Source organism: Mastigoproctus giganteus, chromosome 6, assembly GCF_048544385.1.
Source record: "Mastigoproctus giganteus isolate SK-2022 chromosome 6, ASM4854438v1, whole genome shotgun sequence".
Taxonomy (NCBI): domain Eukaryota; kingdom Metazoa; phylum Arthropoda; class Arachnida; order Uropygi; family Thelyphonidae; genus Mastigoproctus; species Mastigoproctus giganteus.
The window spans coordinates 32,613,271-32,627,240 of record NC_143580.1 but is presented as its reverse complement, the minus strand read 5'-3'; the positions used below and the strand labels follow the sequence as shown (position 1 = coordinate 32,627,240).

Genomic DNA, 13,970 nt, shown 5'->3' with positions numbered 1-13,970 from the left:
CCACAGGCTATAAAAGCAAAGATATATTAAGCACAAATTTACCCTTTATTACCTTACCAATTAAAAAATTAAGTGATAATCGGAATAATTAATATGTACTGTAATAGGTACATACGAACTAGTTGACATTTCTGTTCACTGACATTTGTGGGGGATGGGGGAGTTAATTTAAAACAGTAAAAAGATAAGCAATCAATAACAAAGAACACAGCACACAATTTGCAAGTAACATAATACGTGCAAGTGTGAACGGAGTAACGAGTTACAAAGATTTAAAAATAGGAATGAAGAGATCTGAAAATTAATTTTTTTATATGATTGAAGATTTCATGGAAGTGTAAACACATTTAACCACAATAACGCACAGAATTCCAGCTGTCAGTTTTATCATAAATTCAGTAAGATTTGAGTTTACTGTCCGTTTATGATAGATTTCACTAACGGAAAAGCCCAATAAATAAACAGGTGACTGCTAATTATTTTTATTGTTTATGGTTGTGACCTCCAGAATTTCGAGCGAACTATGTGGTACTGTTGGAGGCAATTGTAGGGTAATCTCCAGTGCGGTCTCCTGCCCCGATTAAACGGTATGCTGTCCCAATTAAGCAAAGTAAACCCTGGCTATTTTTAAGATTTGCCCCAAATAACCGGTGGCCCAAATAACCGGAATCCACTGTAGTTGGTTTTTTTGCCATGATTGCTGTATCGTGCTAATTAGAGCAATCAGCAACATGCAACTTTTGGCTGTTAAGCATTCACAAAAGGAAACTTTCAAAACTGTTTTCATCAGCAGCAGTCATGAAGGGACAAACATGTGGTTGCTGAAGATTATATTTAAGGATATTAACAGTGTAGGCATTTGTCATTGAATCAGGAAAATTTGAAGACAGAAAAGTAAACCTAATAATGGTAATAGCCACCTAAAAGCATTCACAAAAGAAGACTTTCAAAACTTATTTGCAATTACAAAGCAGTTTTTTCATAGGTTTACTACAGAGGAACATGATAAAAATAAAAGTGTAATTGCTTACATCTTTGTAGAAAAGATTAGAAAATGACTAGTTGAAGATTCAAGGATATCTAGATTGTAGATATCTTTGAATAGATCATCAGATTATACATATCTTATGTTATCACTAGTGACTGCAATATTGATATTTTACATAACAAAAAATGAATTTAAAATAGAAAAAGTATGTGAAACAAAATATTTAATTTTGTGTAAAAAATATATAAACGTTTCAAGCTATACTTTTATTCTGAATTAAAATGTAGCCTGTAAAATCAAGCAAATTATAATAATAAAGAAATTATTTATGACTTACAAATTTTAAAGAATGTTTATTCTTCATCATTGACTAAACGCCCACTCGTTGATTGCTTATTATTGGCTCTGCACCCATGGTTTGTTGCACAAGGGGTCATTTTCTTCAGAAATGCTTCAAGAGGCGTTTGTTTCCAAGATAATCTTCTCTTTTCTTTATAAATTTCAATAGCACGCATAAGCATTTTTTAATGGAATGCACAAATTGCAACTAACACTATATGTGCAGAGTAACAAGTTTACGAAGCTTTAAAAAAAAGGAATGAAGAGAAGATTCTGAAAATTTATTTAAGTTTTTTATACGATTGAAGATTTCAGTAAAAGGGAAACACATTTCACCATAATAATACAAAAAAAACCAATTCCAGCTATTTTTGCAAATGCAATAACATCGAGTTTGCTACCTGTTTATAATTGCTTGCAGTAACCGAACAACCCAGTAAACCGGAAAGTGCAAATTGTTTTTATTGTTTTCTGATTGTGACCTCCAGAAATGTGCTTTAGGAAAATGTCACAAAGGCATTCAAAATTGGTCTTATAACAGAACATATGATAACGATGAAAATGTAGTGCATTTTATTGATTTGAATTGGTAACTAATACAATTTGCACTATAAAAACAACCTTTTAGACAGTTATGTTTTTTTTTTTTTTTTTATGAAAACCCCAAACACGAAAGGTATCAAAACCTATAGTACTTAGTACCGTGCATGGGTTGAAGGAGAAGTATGGGGGGAGAGGGATGCCGGAAACTTTGCTCTAGAGACTAAACATGGGTTTCACCACTTCAAGCCTCCAATAAGCAAAGTGGTGGTATTTCACCGGTTGATGAAAGTCATCTGCCACCTGAAAGTAGGGAATTTCAACTTCTGATGTTGTGGAACGAATTACCAAAAAACAATGTGTTATTGGGTTCACATTACGATATTTTCACGATACAATCTCTGGAGTGGTTTAATATCTTAAATCGTTTATAATAAAAGCTGGGTACTTGTTCTATAAATCTTGACTGTTAAACACATACTCATTGACTGCCCCTACTATAGACAAGACAGAACATCAACCCTGCTATCACTGGTAAATCTTGATAAACCAATAACTTTAGAGAATCCCATTGGTGACAAGGCAAATATTTTCGAATTTTTCAACTTTCTGAAGCAGATTGGACTCTTTAATCTTTTCTGATCTTATGAAAATTTTTTATTTTCCTATATAAAAAATGAATAGGTGCATTATAGCCATAGTAGCTTATGCACCTTTAAACTCCCTTAACAACAACAAAAGCTGGGTACACTGTATTGTATAGCTATATGCATGGTTTGAAATGCGGTATTTATGAATGTTTAACATTCATTTTTTGCAATTAATGTTCTTATTTTCAATTTTGTTGATACTTGACACTTAGAAGAGGGGAAAAAAACTTGTAAACCCAGGAAGTTGTAAACAAAGAACTGCCTGTATCTGCTTGTGACTCGGTGATAAGGCAATTTATATAGGCTCATTGCTGAGCCACAAACAATTTTTTGTGTAAACATTACTCTTGGCAGAGAAATCTCGTTCTGAATCGACACTTGTGGGAGGGATGGTTAGGAGGTATTGGTATGCAAATAACAAATATTTCCCTTTATTTCTTCCTCTTCAAATAATCTCATCTCTGATAGCTTTGAGATCTTTTCAAACTACTAGTTTTTGTTTCTAGAAAAGAATTTCTGGTTTGTCTTTGCCTCCTTTTGTTTGATCATGCATACATGGAGATGCAGAGGTGGAGTTAGTAATTTCAACCTTAATACTTAACTTCTTGATATTCCACTGTTACAGCAAGTCTTAGAACTAGAGTATAAATAATTCTTGGAATAGAAGCTTTGCTTTGTCAATCCTGATTTTCTTTATCTTCTCAGGGATTATGGAAGTATTGAAGGATGCTTTAAAGATATTAGCAACTTTGGCAGAACCATGATAATGGTACCTCTAAGTTAAATGCCTTATCTGCTTGATACCTAGTACTTGTCCTTTGTCTTCAGTGGGAGCAGAATGACTTTCCCCATAATCAATAAATGCAGTAAAACATATGAATTTTATTTGATTTCAAATGTACAAAAGTGAAAATTTTTTATTGCGTTCAATAAAATGTTTACATAACATTTTATTGAATTAGAATTTTAAAGTGATCTGGATATGCTTCTGTTTGTACCTCTGATTTTTATGTGTGTGGCACAGCACTAGTTTAAAGATCTGTATAATTTGGCTAAAATTCTGCTGTATATACTGAATTGGCTTTGCATTAGGAACATCTACCTAATACCTTGTATGGCCACATTTTGTTCATAATAGGTCGTCTTGGTTTGGACTTCAAGGTGTTGCAGGGTGTCCTGTGGTGGTGCTGCCCATGTTTTGACCAATGTGAACAGTAATGCTCTCACATTGTCATGTGAATGGTTGTAGCATCAGATGTCTTTTCCAGTCAGTTCCCAGCATGCTCAGTTGGATTGATATTGGGAGTTCTGTGGAGATGGGAGGACAAAGAATTCATTGTAATGTTCCTGAAACCAGTTAGTAACCTGCCAAGCATGTGGCATGGCATGTTGTGTTGTTCGTAGATGCCAGATTTGCCTGGATACAGTCACCATGGAGGAGTGTACTTGGTCAGCAACAGTAGAAAGGTAAGTGTTCCTGATTGGCAGTGATAAGAGGACCCAGGGCATACTGCCTTAACACCACTGCCCCCGGCATGCCGAACACCAACAGTGCACCTGGTGTCGTGGCTTCATGTTACATTTCTCCAAACGCTGATATGCTTATATGGATAAGAGTTGGAAATGAAATTCAAAACAGGCAACAGATTTCCACATGTTGATGGTAGTCTGGTAGTCCAGTGTTGGTGCTGACATGCTCATTCAAGGCAGGGTTGATTGTATCTTGCGGAAAGCATGGGTATCCATAATGCTCTTCAACTGCCATCGGACATGTCCTACACAAGCTAATGCCTAGCATATGGTCCATGTGGATACTGGTCTTGCTATTAATGTGTTGTGTACTGGGTGGTTAGCTGGTCCACTCTGCTGCTTTGTTACGAGACAAAACACGTCATGCTTACTATGGGTGTCAACCCCACAACTGTCCCACCTGGTGACCTTTGGCTGATTGTTCAACCATTGTTGAGCCAGTCACAGTTGACTTGTGACACCACAGAATGATGAGAGCACTTAACATGTTAGCTGTTTCAAGATACTGTGCATCTGCAAATTTGAAGTCTAAAAGATCTTGGCCTCAGCCCATTCTTCCTCACAGACAATTACACTACTAGTGTAATTTTCCGGAAGTCATTATGTGCAAATTCATTTTGTGGCCATTGTAGTTATTAGTGCATGTAACAAATATTGCAAGCAACACTGCATATTCCTTTATCTTGGAACTATGTAACAAGTCACTGTATTACAAATAAATTAGCATAGGAAACATTTTTGATGTTATGTTTATATATGTATATTTTTATTGTTTTAAGAAGAAAGATGCTTGTGTTAAAGGGAGCCAATCAACAGACTTCTTGTAATTTTGGTACAGAAATATGTTTATTTCTGCTTGCTTAGGGGATGCCACTGGTAGAGGTGTAACATAAAGGGGTGCTGCCAGAAATAGGGCTTTGAGAGTAAACCGCTCTGCACATAGCAAAACACGAGAATTATAACTGTTGAGCCAGATGGTACCATGAGGACCTTCAGACGAGGGAGTATATGAAAATACTCCCTTGTTTTGAGTAGGCAGTATATGAAAATAGTGAAAAAGAGATGAGTAATTCCAGATAACTTCAAGTTGTGAAGCCTCCTTCTACATTATCAGCAAGTGGGAATCTGGCAGAGTTGCAGGAGGACAGTGGTGATGCACAGAAAATTACAGATAGGTGGCCACTAACAAATGTTGTCCAGCAGAAAACAACTGGTAATTTCATGGGAAAAGTGTCCCAAAAAGAGAGGGTAATATGCAAATTGAGAAAATAGCTATTTTGCTATTTGTTCTCGTGACTACATCATATGAAACATTTTCGGAAAACTTGACAAAAACTAAATCTCTTAGTAAACTTTCTCTAGAATTGTGGATTATCAGTCAATCCGCGATTCCATACTAAAGTTCACAAGGATTTTATTACAGATGACATTATTGTGTTCTGCGTTGTTTGCAAAAAGAACGTTTTGTGCAATAAAAAATTCCAGATTAGCATTAGCATTAAATTAGTAAATGCATATGATACAAGAAAGCAAGCTTATACAGCATCAGCCAAAAAAAATTGACCAACATATGAAAACAGCATCACACATTATGGCCAAACAAAGAAAAAACTTCTAGAGCAGTCACTTTTAACCACAGCGTGTAATTCAAAAGAAGAGAAAAGTGATTTTTTAAAGGATTTGTGTCTTTCCCTGGCAAGCAGCAATATCCCTTTCAATAAGTTAAAGAATCAATCTTCAAGCAATTTTTGAAAAAAATATTGTGTAAATCAAAATATTCCAGATGAATCTACTTGAATTACCTATTTATAATGACATTATTTGCAAAATTCATCAAGATATTAGAGAAAACTATATTTGGGTGCCCGTTGATGAAACAACAGACATTTGTCTGTTTCGTCAATGGGCCACTGTTGTACCTTTCTAAAAAAAATTTCATTTTTGAAAAATTGGAAAATTAAACGCATAACCATTGTATCTGCATTTATTTGAAAAAGTGAATTACTTTACAATAGCAAAAGATTTCTTTTGATTCTCTGCAGTTATTATGGCTGGATAGTTATCAATCCATAGTGAAAAGGTGCATTTCTGTTAGTAATGCTGCTTCGTATATGGTAAAAGCCACTTCAGCATTGCCGACTGGGCTAGCCGGGTGGGTAAAGTGCCTACCTGGCAACCCAAAGGTCGCGGGTTCGAATCCCACCTCTGGCTTGGATCAAAGTACTGCAAAAACCTTGGGAGGTGCATTATGGCCAAAGAAGCCGATGCGCAAAAAACTACCAAAAAAAAAACTTCAGCATTACAAGTTTTCTATCCAAATCTGATCCATGTTGCTTAATCTGTGGCTTACATAGGTTGGCAGAGGCAATTCAGGAGGTGAAATTATTTTGGCTGATTTGGTGAAATTAGCAAACTTATTTCTAATATAAAAAAAAAAATTGTGAAAAGCACCTTTGAGAATACCAACTTACAGAAATATGCTTCCTACTCTTCCTCTCCCACCTGATTCTGTTTTCACAAGATGGGGAAGATGGGCGAGGGGGAAGGAAAGAGAACCAGATTTATAACTGTAGTATTCGTTCTATTTATAATTTGTCTATTGATGGTTGAAGGTCACTTTTAAAAAAATGTTTATGGGCAATCTGACTGCTCACGAACAAAGTAGGCCTAACTGTAATGCGTTTTAAAATCGTCCAATGGCATTTTTCTATTCAAGCAGCATCATTTTATGCTAAAAATTTTGATTCTATAAAAGTATTTGCTGATTCCTTGGATATTATGCATTCGGTGGCTATTGGTAGTACTAAGGCAGTGCTTTCTAATTCTTTGGCTAGAAAACATTTATTGTTCATCCAAATTCATTTCAGCTGATTACCTAGTTGTATAACCATACTTGAAACATGGAGACTTTCTTTAAGCAGTGTAATTGGAGAGATGGAAAAGGTTAAATTGCAAATTTCAACTATGCCTGGGGGCATAGGAGAAGAAATAAACTAGAATAATGTTTTAGAAATGAACTCTGGATATCATACTTTAAGGAAAATAGATGAATTTATAAATGAGAAAGGGAATGAACTTACATTTCAAATAGGGGCTTCTAAAGCTCACATTTTTAAATACAACCCAGTCATTTCCATAGTAGAAAGGTCATTTTCTGCATATAAAATGACCTTTGTTGATAAACACCACAAGGTGTTTATCAGCATTGTGAATTTGTGGATAAACAAATTCACAATGGCCCACTTTGAGAAATATATTGTGTATTGTAACAAAAATTATTCCAAATGTGTAAAGGGAAAACGTAAAAAAAAGTTAAAACTTTTCATAAACAATATTTTTGCTTTAACACATTGAATACAAAGAAATTGTGACTCAACTAATTGTAATAAAAGAGTGATAAACGTAACAATTGTAGTGCATATAATCCGACGTCTACTGATCACATGTGCAAACTACAACTCATGTCAGACATTTTCAACTTTGAGCCTTCACCAGCATTGCAGACCAGTCTATTCTTGGGATGTTGCTAATGCAAAGCCAACTCAGTTTAAAGTTATTGTCTTTTAAAATTGGATAAGGAATGATTTGGTTAGGGATTTTTAGAAATACGAATACTAATTGTCTTTCACTTTATTGATGGGTTTTTTTTTTTTTTTTCTTCTTCATTTAAACTGATTGTAGGTGTTAGTTACTAGGGTGTATAACTGACTTGCTTCCTGTGTATGTATTTTCTTCTATGATTACTTACTGGTGCATTCACATTTTATTTCTATAACAACAAAAATTCAAGAGTAAGGGTTAAATTGTAACAGTAATGTATCATGCAAATTTTTATCATATTTAAAAATATTTCTTTTCTTTTTAGGCCATATGTGCGTTCGAAAGGAAGAAAGTTTGAAAGGGCAAGAGGAAGAAGGAAGAGCCGTGCTTTTAAAGTGTGATTATGTTCAATTTCTGATGTAATTACAGAACTTTTTCAATAAACAGTTCACTGAGCTGTAGTGTTATCGTTTGTCTTAACAAAAAAGTTTTCGGAATTGAATATCTTGTTTTAGCCATGATATTTTTCATCCCAAACTTTCATTACATGTACAGGGCTATTCAGAAAGAAATAAACAGTTTCAATAAACCATATAAGAAAAATTGGCATTTCTTATCGAGACATACACTGATGACAGAGAATCTAAAAGTTTTCATAAGGACTGCAGACTTGATGTGAGTCACATGGTAGATGTCAATTCAGTAGTTGATTTCTTTCAATATCTTTTGTGGTTATTGAGTTCCACTTCCTTAGTGATCCTGTATTTCAGTTTAATAATGTGACAGGCACTGCCCTCAATGCAATAGCCCTACAAAATGAAGTCACATGTGATAAGGTCCTGGGACTTTGTTTTGGGGTGTCCTGCTTGTGCCTTTTTTTGTGAGAATTTCCTTTGCTAAATAACCTTTCACTTTCTTGCTGGAATGAAAATTAGCTTTGTTTTGCTGAAAACAAGCTATGCTACACTGTCCTTCCATTCATGTTTAGTGCTGGCGTGACCCTGACTTTCCCCTTGTAGCCTTTGCTTTTTAAGTGCTAACACTAATTATAACTTGTACTTTGTTGTGGGTGCTGTTTTACCACATACCAGTCACATTGCATCGTACTATGTCAAATTTATGTTTGCAACTGGATGACTGATTTTTTTCTGTGGAGAATATATTTCCCACTGGGATTTCTAAAGTTTTCAGAGTTTATCATTTGGTATTTAAAAAGTTACTGGCATAAGCATATTTTCTGTTTCATGTATTAAATTGTTTTTTAATTACTACATAAGTAATAAAGGTTTAAGTAAATAACAATGGTTAGAGAGGTTGGGCAACAGATAAAAAGGAGAGCTGGAAGAGAACCACAGTTTGAGATATCACTAAAAAATTTTCCAAGCAGATCTAGAAAAGGGATATATTGTTATCTATGCTAGAGTAGTAATATGGAGAAATCAAAGATCTGGTTGAATGTTACAGTACTTTTTTGAGCCAAGGCTTGTTGCTGATTATTTTATTTTTTTTTTTTTTGGCTTATTGTGTTTATAGACAGGTAAATAAATATAATGGTTAGCTGCAAGCATTTATCTTTCTTCTGCAATGGAATTTTAATGGAAACTTATGAAAACTTGCTTTGCACACATGAAACTTAAACTGTACAGACTGGTTCCAGGAACATGAGTGAATTCAGCCTACTGTGATGCCTCCCCAGTTACTAGACTAAATATGTGTGTATAAAATAAAACGTTTTATGTACTCTGTGTGCATGCTTGAAAGTTTGAATAAAAGGTTAAAAATTTTATCAAAAATTGATTAAAAAATTAAAGTGCATTTTTGTTTCATTTAATTTGTTGGGTGAAAAGACATGAAGTTTGGACAAAGTTCTCTAAAACTATAGGAGCTGACTGCAGAAAAATAACCCATTTCCTGCAATGTCAGATAAAGTTGTAAATGTGGGGTAGTTTGCAGACAGGGAAATGAACTCCGTGTGGGAAATTTATTTATGTTCCTTCAAAACTGAACACTAATAAAAAAAAAAAAAAAAAAAATGGAAATGCTTTGCATTTGTTCTGAGCAATTTACTTCTGTCATTACAATATTCATTTGGTGGTGTATGAATACTTTTGGTCATGTTATGTTTAACAAATCAAACCTCAAGGCAGTTGGTTCATTGAATGCTACACAGTAGTGTGCAGACCACAATATTTCAAAAAGAAGTTGATCCAGTATATGGAGACCAATTTATTTGGTATTCTTTAGCAGTCTAAGAAATCTAATAGTAGCTATTTCTCTATCATTGATTTCTTCAAGTAACCGTACTGTTGAGCAATGTTCTAACATTTAAGTATAAAGAGGAGGTGCTGCTTCTCTACTAATAAAGTATTGATAGAATGTGATAATCAAAACTGCTTGGTTGGCAGTTTCTCCAGATTTTTTCAGTGCCTGGAGAACTGCACTGAAAGATTGCTTATTAGGAACACGAGTTAATACCATGTTGGGCTATCATTGGTCCAGAACACCGACAAAATGTGACACTAGTTATTCAGTTTTGGAAGCATCGGTGACTAAGGCCATGTTTCTCTGTCTAAATTGTGCGTTCTGAGGTAGATTTTCAGTTTGTTGGACAAAAACCCGAGTTTCTGGGAGAAAAAAAAATCATGCTTACCTCACCTGAAACATTAAATCCGTTTATTATTATAGCAAGTGATTGCTTTTACACAGCCGACGGTTAGAAGGGTGTACAAATTGCAGGAATAGCAATTTTTGCAATACAATATTTGATGTAAACACTCATATAAAAGAGATGTCCAACAGTTATTTTATATGTTAGTCATTCCATCTTATAAAATTCAAGTTTCTAGCTTCTTTCTGGTTCAAGCTTCGTTATACTTATATAGTTCAAGAAGCTGTGCACTTCAGAGAGGCTCTTCACTCTACTGCTTGCCTTCAGGGTATTTCAGTGTCTATTGCCAATGAATTGAAGAAAAGTTCTTCAGACAGCACAGGTTAGACAGTGTAGAATGCAACAGTAAGTAGGGGTTGTCATTACTGTGTCCAGCATGTGGAGTAGCGATCACTCCATGGAGACGGGGTGTAAATCACACCAGTTAGCATCTGAGACAAGAAGAATATTCCTGGATGCTATGTGAACACTCCAAGGAGTGATATTTAGGTTAGTACATAAAACAGCCTTGGAGATCGTGACTGTGTTGCTTGTGACTTTTTCATCCATCACATTATCCAGCATGCAGCTGCCAGGAATCTATATACGATGTCGGGGCAAAAGACCAGATTGGTGATGCATATAGTGCAATAGGTTGTAGGCACCACTGGACGTATCCTCCACGTCAACGTTGAGTAACCCCGTCAGCTCTTGTCGAATTGCCCACATTGCCGTGAAAGTCTTGCGTCTTCATGGTTGAAAAGAGGCCCTCATCCCGAGGGAAGCTGAGGTCGGTGTAAGACTTCACTTTCCTTATTTGCACTCTGTTTTCATAGGCTCTGATATCACTTTTGATTCTCTTTTTTATAAAGGTGATTTGAGTTGATTTAGATATATTTATCTCCAGACCGATTTGCAGTAGAAAGGTTACAAAACTTTATCAGGTTGGCGACTTGTTGATTTATGAGGTCAGTTTGTTCAGTCTTTTGATGTTATAATTTTAGGTCATCTGCATGTAAAGAGAAATCAGTGTACCTTGAGAAAAAAAGTTTTAAGGGCCACGATCAACTCCACCACATTGTGAAAAAGGCCAGTAAAATTTTGCTGCACCATTGACGGAATTTAAACAGAGTTCTTTCCCACCTGGTCTCAGAGCAAATGGTGATTATACCAATTGAGATATCCACAAGTGCATCATTAGCAGTAACATGGCCTAACTTTGTGAGTATACCCAATCCTTATTAACAAACCATGATAAAACCAGCCTCTTGAATGATTGACACGAGAGAGTGTATATTGAGGTTTATGTCTCACTTTCATAACATTGGTGCAAAAATTTAAATCAAGACCAGTCAGACCACATGATCTTTTTCAGGGCCTCCGCAAGTGGGTAGGTGAGGTAAGCATCGTTTACAGGTGGCAGTTCAGGAGGGTGCCAAGAGAAATTTTGACATACAAGTGGACAAATTTTGACTACTGTTTAATCAACTTTATAGAGAAATTTTTTAATTAGCGATTTTTTTAAAAAATTCTCTTGTGTAATTAAATTTATAATAGTTTCAGTAGAATGAAGAAAATTTCCATGTAACGAACGGATTACAAGACACCACTGGGAACGCATTGTTCGCACCTCTGGGCTTCAGGCAATTGAATCAATTTGTGCTGCTGCTAAGCACGAATGAAGTGCCAAAGGGATTACCATTCTGCAACTTAGTGTTACTCTTGAAACATAACCAAACGCCTGTCCCACAGAAATCGCGCTAGTCATCTGATTGGTTTTGTACAATCAGATAATCAATGCGACTTCCATCATTTACCAGTATTCAAACTGGCAGGCAAATCATTTGAAATAAATACAGTACATGAAATTGCAGACACGTTAAGTTGCTTATCTAGATCTGTGTTTTATATTTTGTAGTTATAAATCTTTTTCCTTCCAAGTTCTCTGCCCTCAGGCAGGTTCAGGGCACCATGCTTCTCTGTCTTGTGCTATACTTTTAATTCCTGCATAATTTTCTCTTATCATCCAATCCATCATTCGAATTCTCTTCCCACACATATACCCCTCAATCCCTTTCCTGTACATGCTTTGTCTTTTTAATGCATGTCCTATAAAGCTATTTTGTCTCTTTCTTAATTTTTTACTAACGTTCTCCCTTCCTATTTCCTCAAAATCTCATTACTCACTATTCACCCTTTCCATTCTCCTCCAAACCCACATCTCGAAAGCTAGGCATCTAATCTCCTTTTTCCCAGTGTCCATGTTTTGGAGCCATATAGTACAACAGTCCATATTAATGTTTCAACCATTTGCTTTCTTAATTCCTTCTTGAAATTTCTTCCAGGCTTTTTTCCATTTTCTGTCAATATGCTTCCCAAGTATCTGTATCTATCGACCTGTTCCAATATTATTCCATTTAATGTTACATTGATTCTTCTTCGTGGCCTCTTTGAAATTAACATTACTTTGATTTTACCGTGTTTAATCTCATATTTTACTCCTTTATTGTGCTGTTCAAAATGTCCAAGGAGCTCTGTAATTCTTCGTTATTAGCAATCACTACTAGTCATCTGCAAATCTTGTCTTTATCTTCTCCCCCTCCTACTTTTACACCTCCTTTCAACTCTTCTTTGAATTCTGTCATCAGTGCTTCTGCATAGGAATCAAATAGTATGGAGGACATGGAACATCCTTGCCTTACGCCCCTACCATGGGGAAATCACGGAATATTTTCAAGAAAACAACAGAGGAAGCGTTCCAAAAAATTCTCTATTCGACTAATAATATGGCTTCTATCATTGGCATTGCCACTTAGTTTACAGAAGTAAGCATTGTAAGGAAAATATTGAAAAGACGTCATTTAGATTATGAAAGTAGAGAGGAAGCTATTCAGGATCCGCAACAAAATTTCAAAATTATTTATTTTTTTTTCAAATTATGGACACAAAAATTTTTTCGTTAACTTAAAGGTTTATAAAAATATTTTATAACATTTCTGACTTTAAAAAAATGGTCATATAACGATGTCTTAAATCTTTGCAAAGATTTACATATTAAATTAAATGACATTAATCGTAATGAGTCTGATATTGATGGTTTAGCATTATTGAAGAACTTAAGAGTACTTCAATTTTATATTAAAGACAATATTACTGCATCTGAAGTGTTACAATATATTTTTAAAAACAATTTTAAAGATACTTTTCCAAATGTAGCAGGTGCATTAGGAATTTATGTAAACGAGGGGAACAAAGGAGTGCTCTTACCAAGAAAAGCTTAAGTTCTGCAAATTGCAGCATTTGGAGACTAGACGCCTGCGTCGTGATCTGAATGAGGTGTATAAGGCATTGAATGGGTTGAGCAGGCTCAATGCTGATGGAATTCTTCTTGCTCAGATTACGAAACAGAGGGTGCATAATAGATTCAAATTGAGGAAAGACAGATGTAGAATACATGTTATTAAATTGCATTTAGCCAGTGGGTAGTTGATTGCTGGAACAAGCTTCCATCTGTCGTTGTGGAAGTTGATAGCTTAAATAAATTCAAGGAAGAACTGGACAAACTTTTGGAGGGGATGGAAAGGTGAATGAGAAATGTTTTTTTCTTTTCCTTTTTTTTTTTTTTTTTTTTTTTTGTTGATGCTGTATAAGCTTGCTTTCTTGCCTCATATGCTGCTATTAATGCTAATGCATTTTCTGACTTTACCAGTTTCAGTTGCCTCAGGGGAACGGAGTT

General features: G+C 35.2%; 1 protein-coding gene across 1 annotated transcript in view; it reads left to right on the top strand.

Annotated features, from left to right (window-relative positions):
• Positions 1–8,048, top strand: part of RpL18 (ribosomal protein L18) — a 51,670-nt gene extending 43,622 nt beyond the window's left edge. The window contains exon 7 of the mRNA XM_090375059.1: positions 7,913–8,048. Within this exon, the coding sequence (XP_090231185.1) occupies positions 7,913–7,988 (76 nt within the window). The 3' untranslated portion in view covers positions 7,989–8,048. The remainder of the gene's footprint in view (positions 1–7,912) is intronic.
• The last annotated feature ends 5,922 nt before the right edge of the window (positions 8,049–13,970 follow it).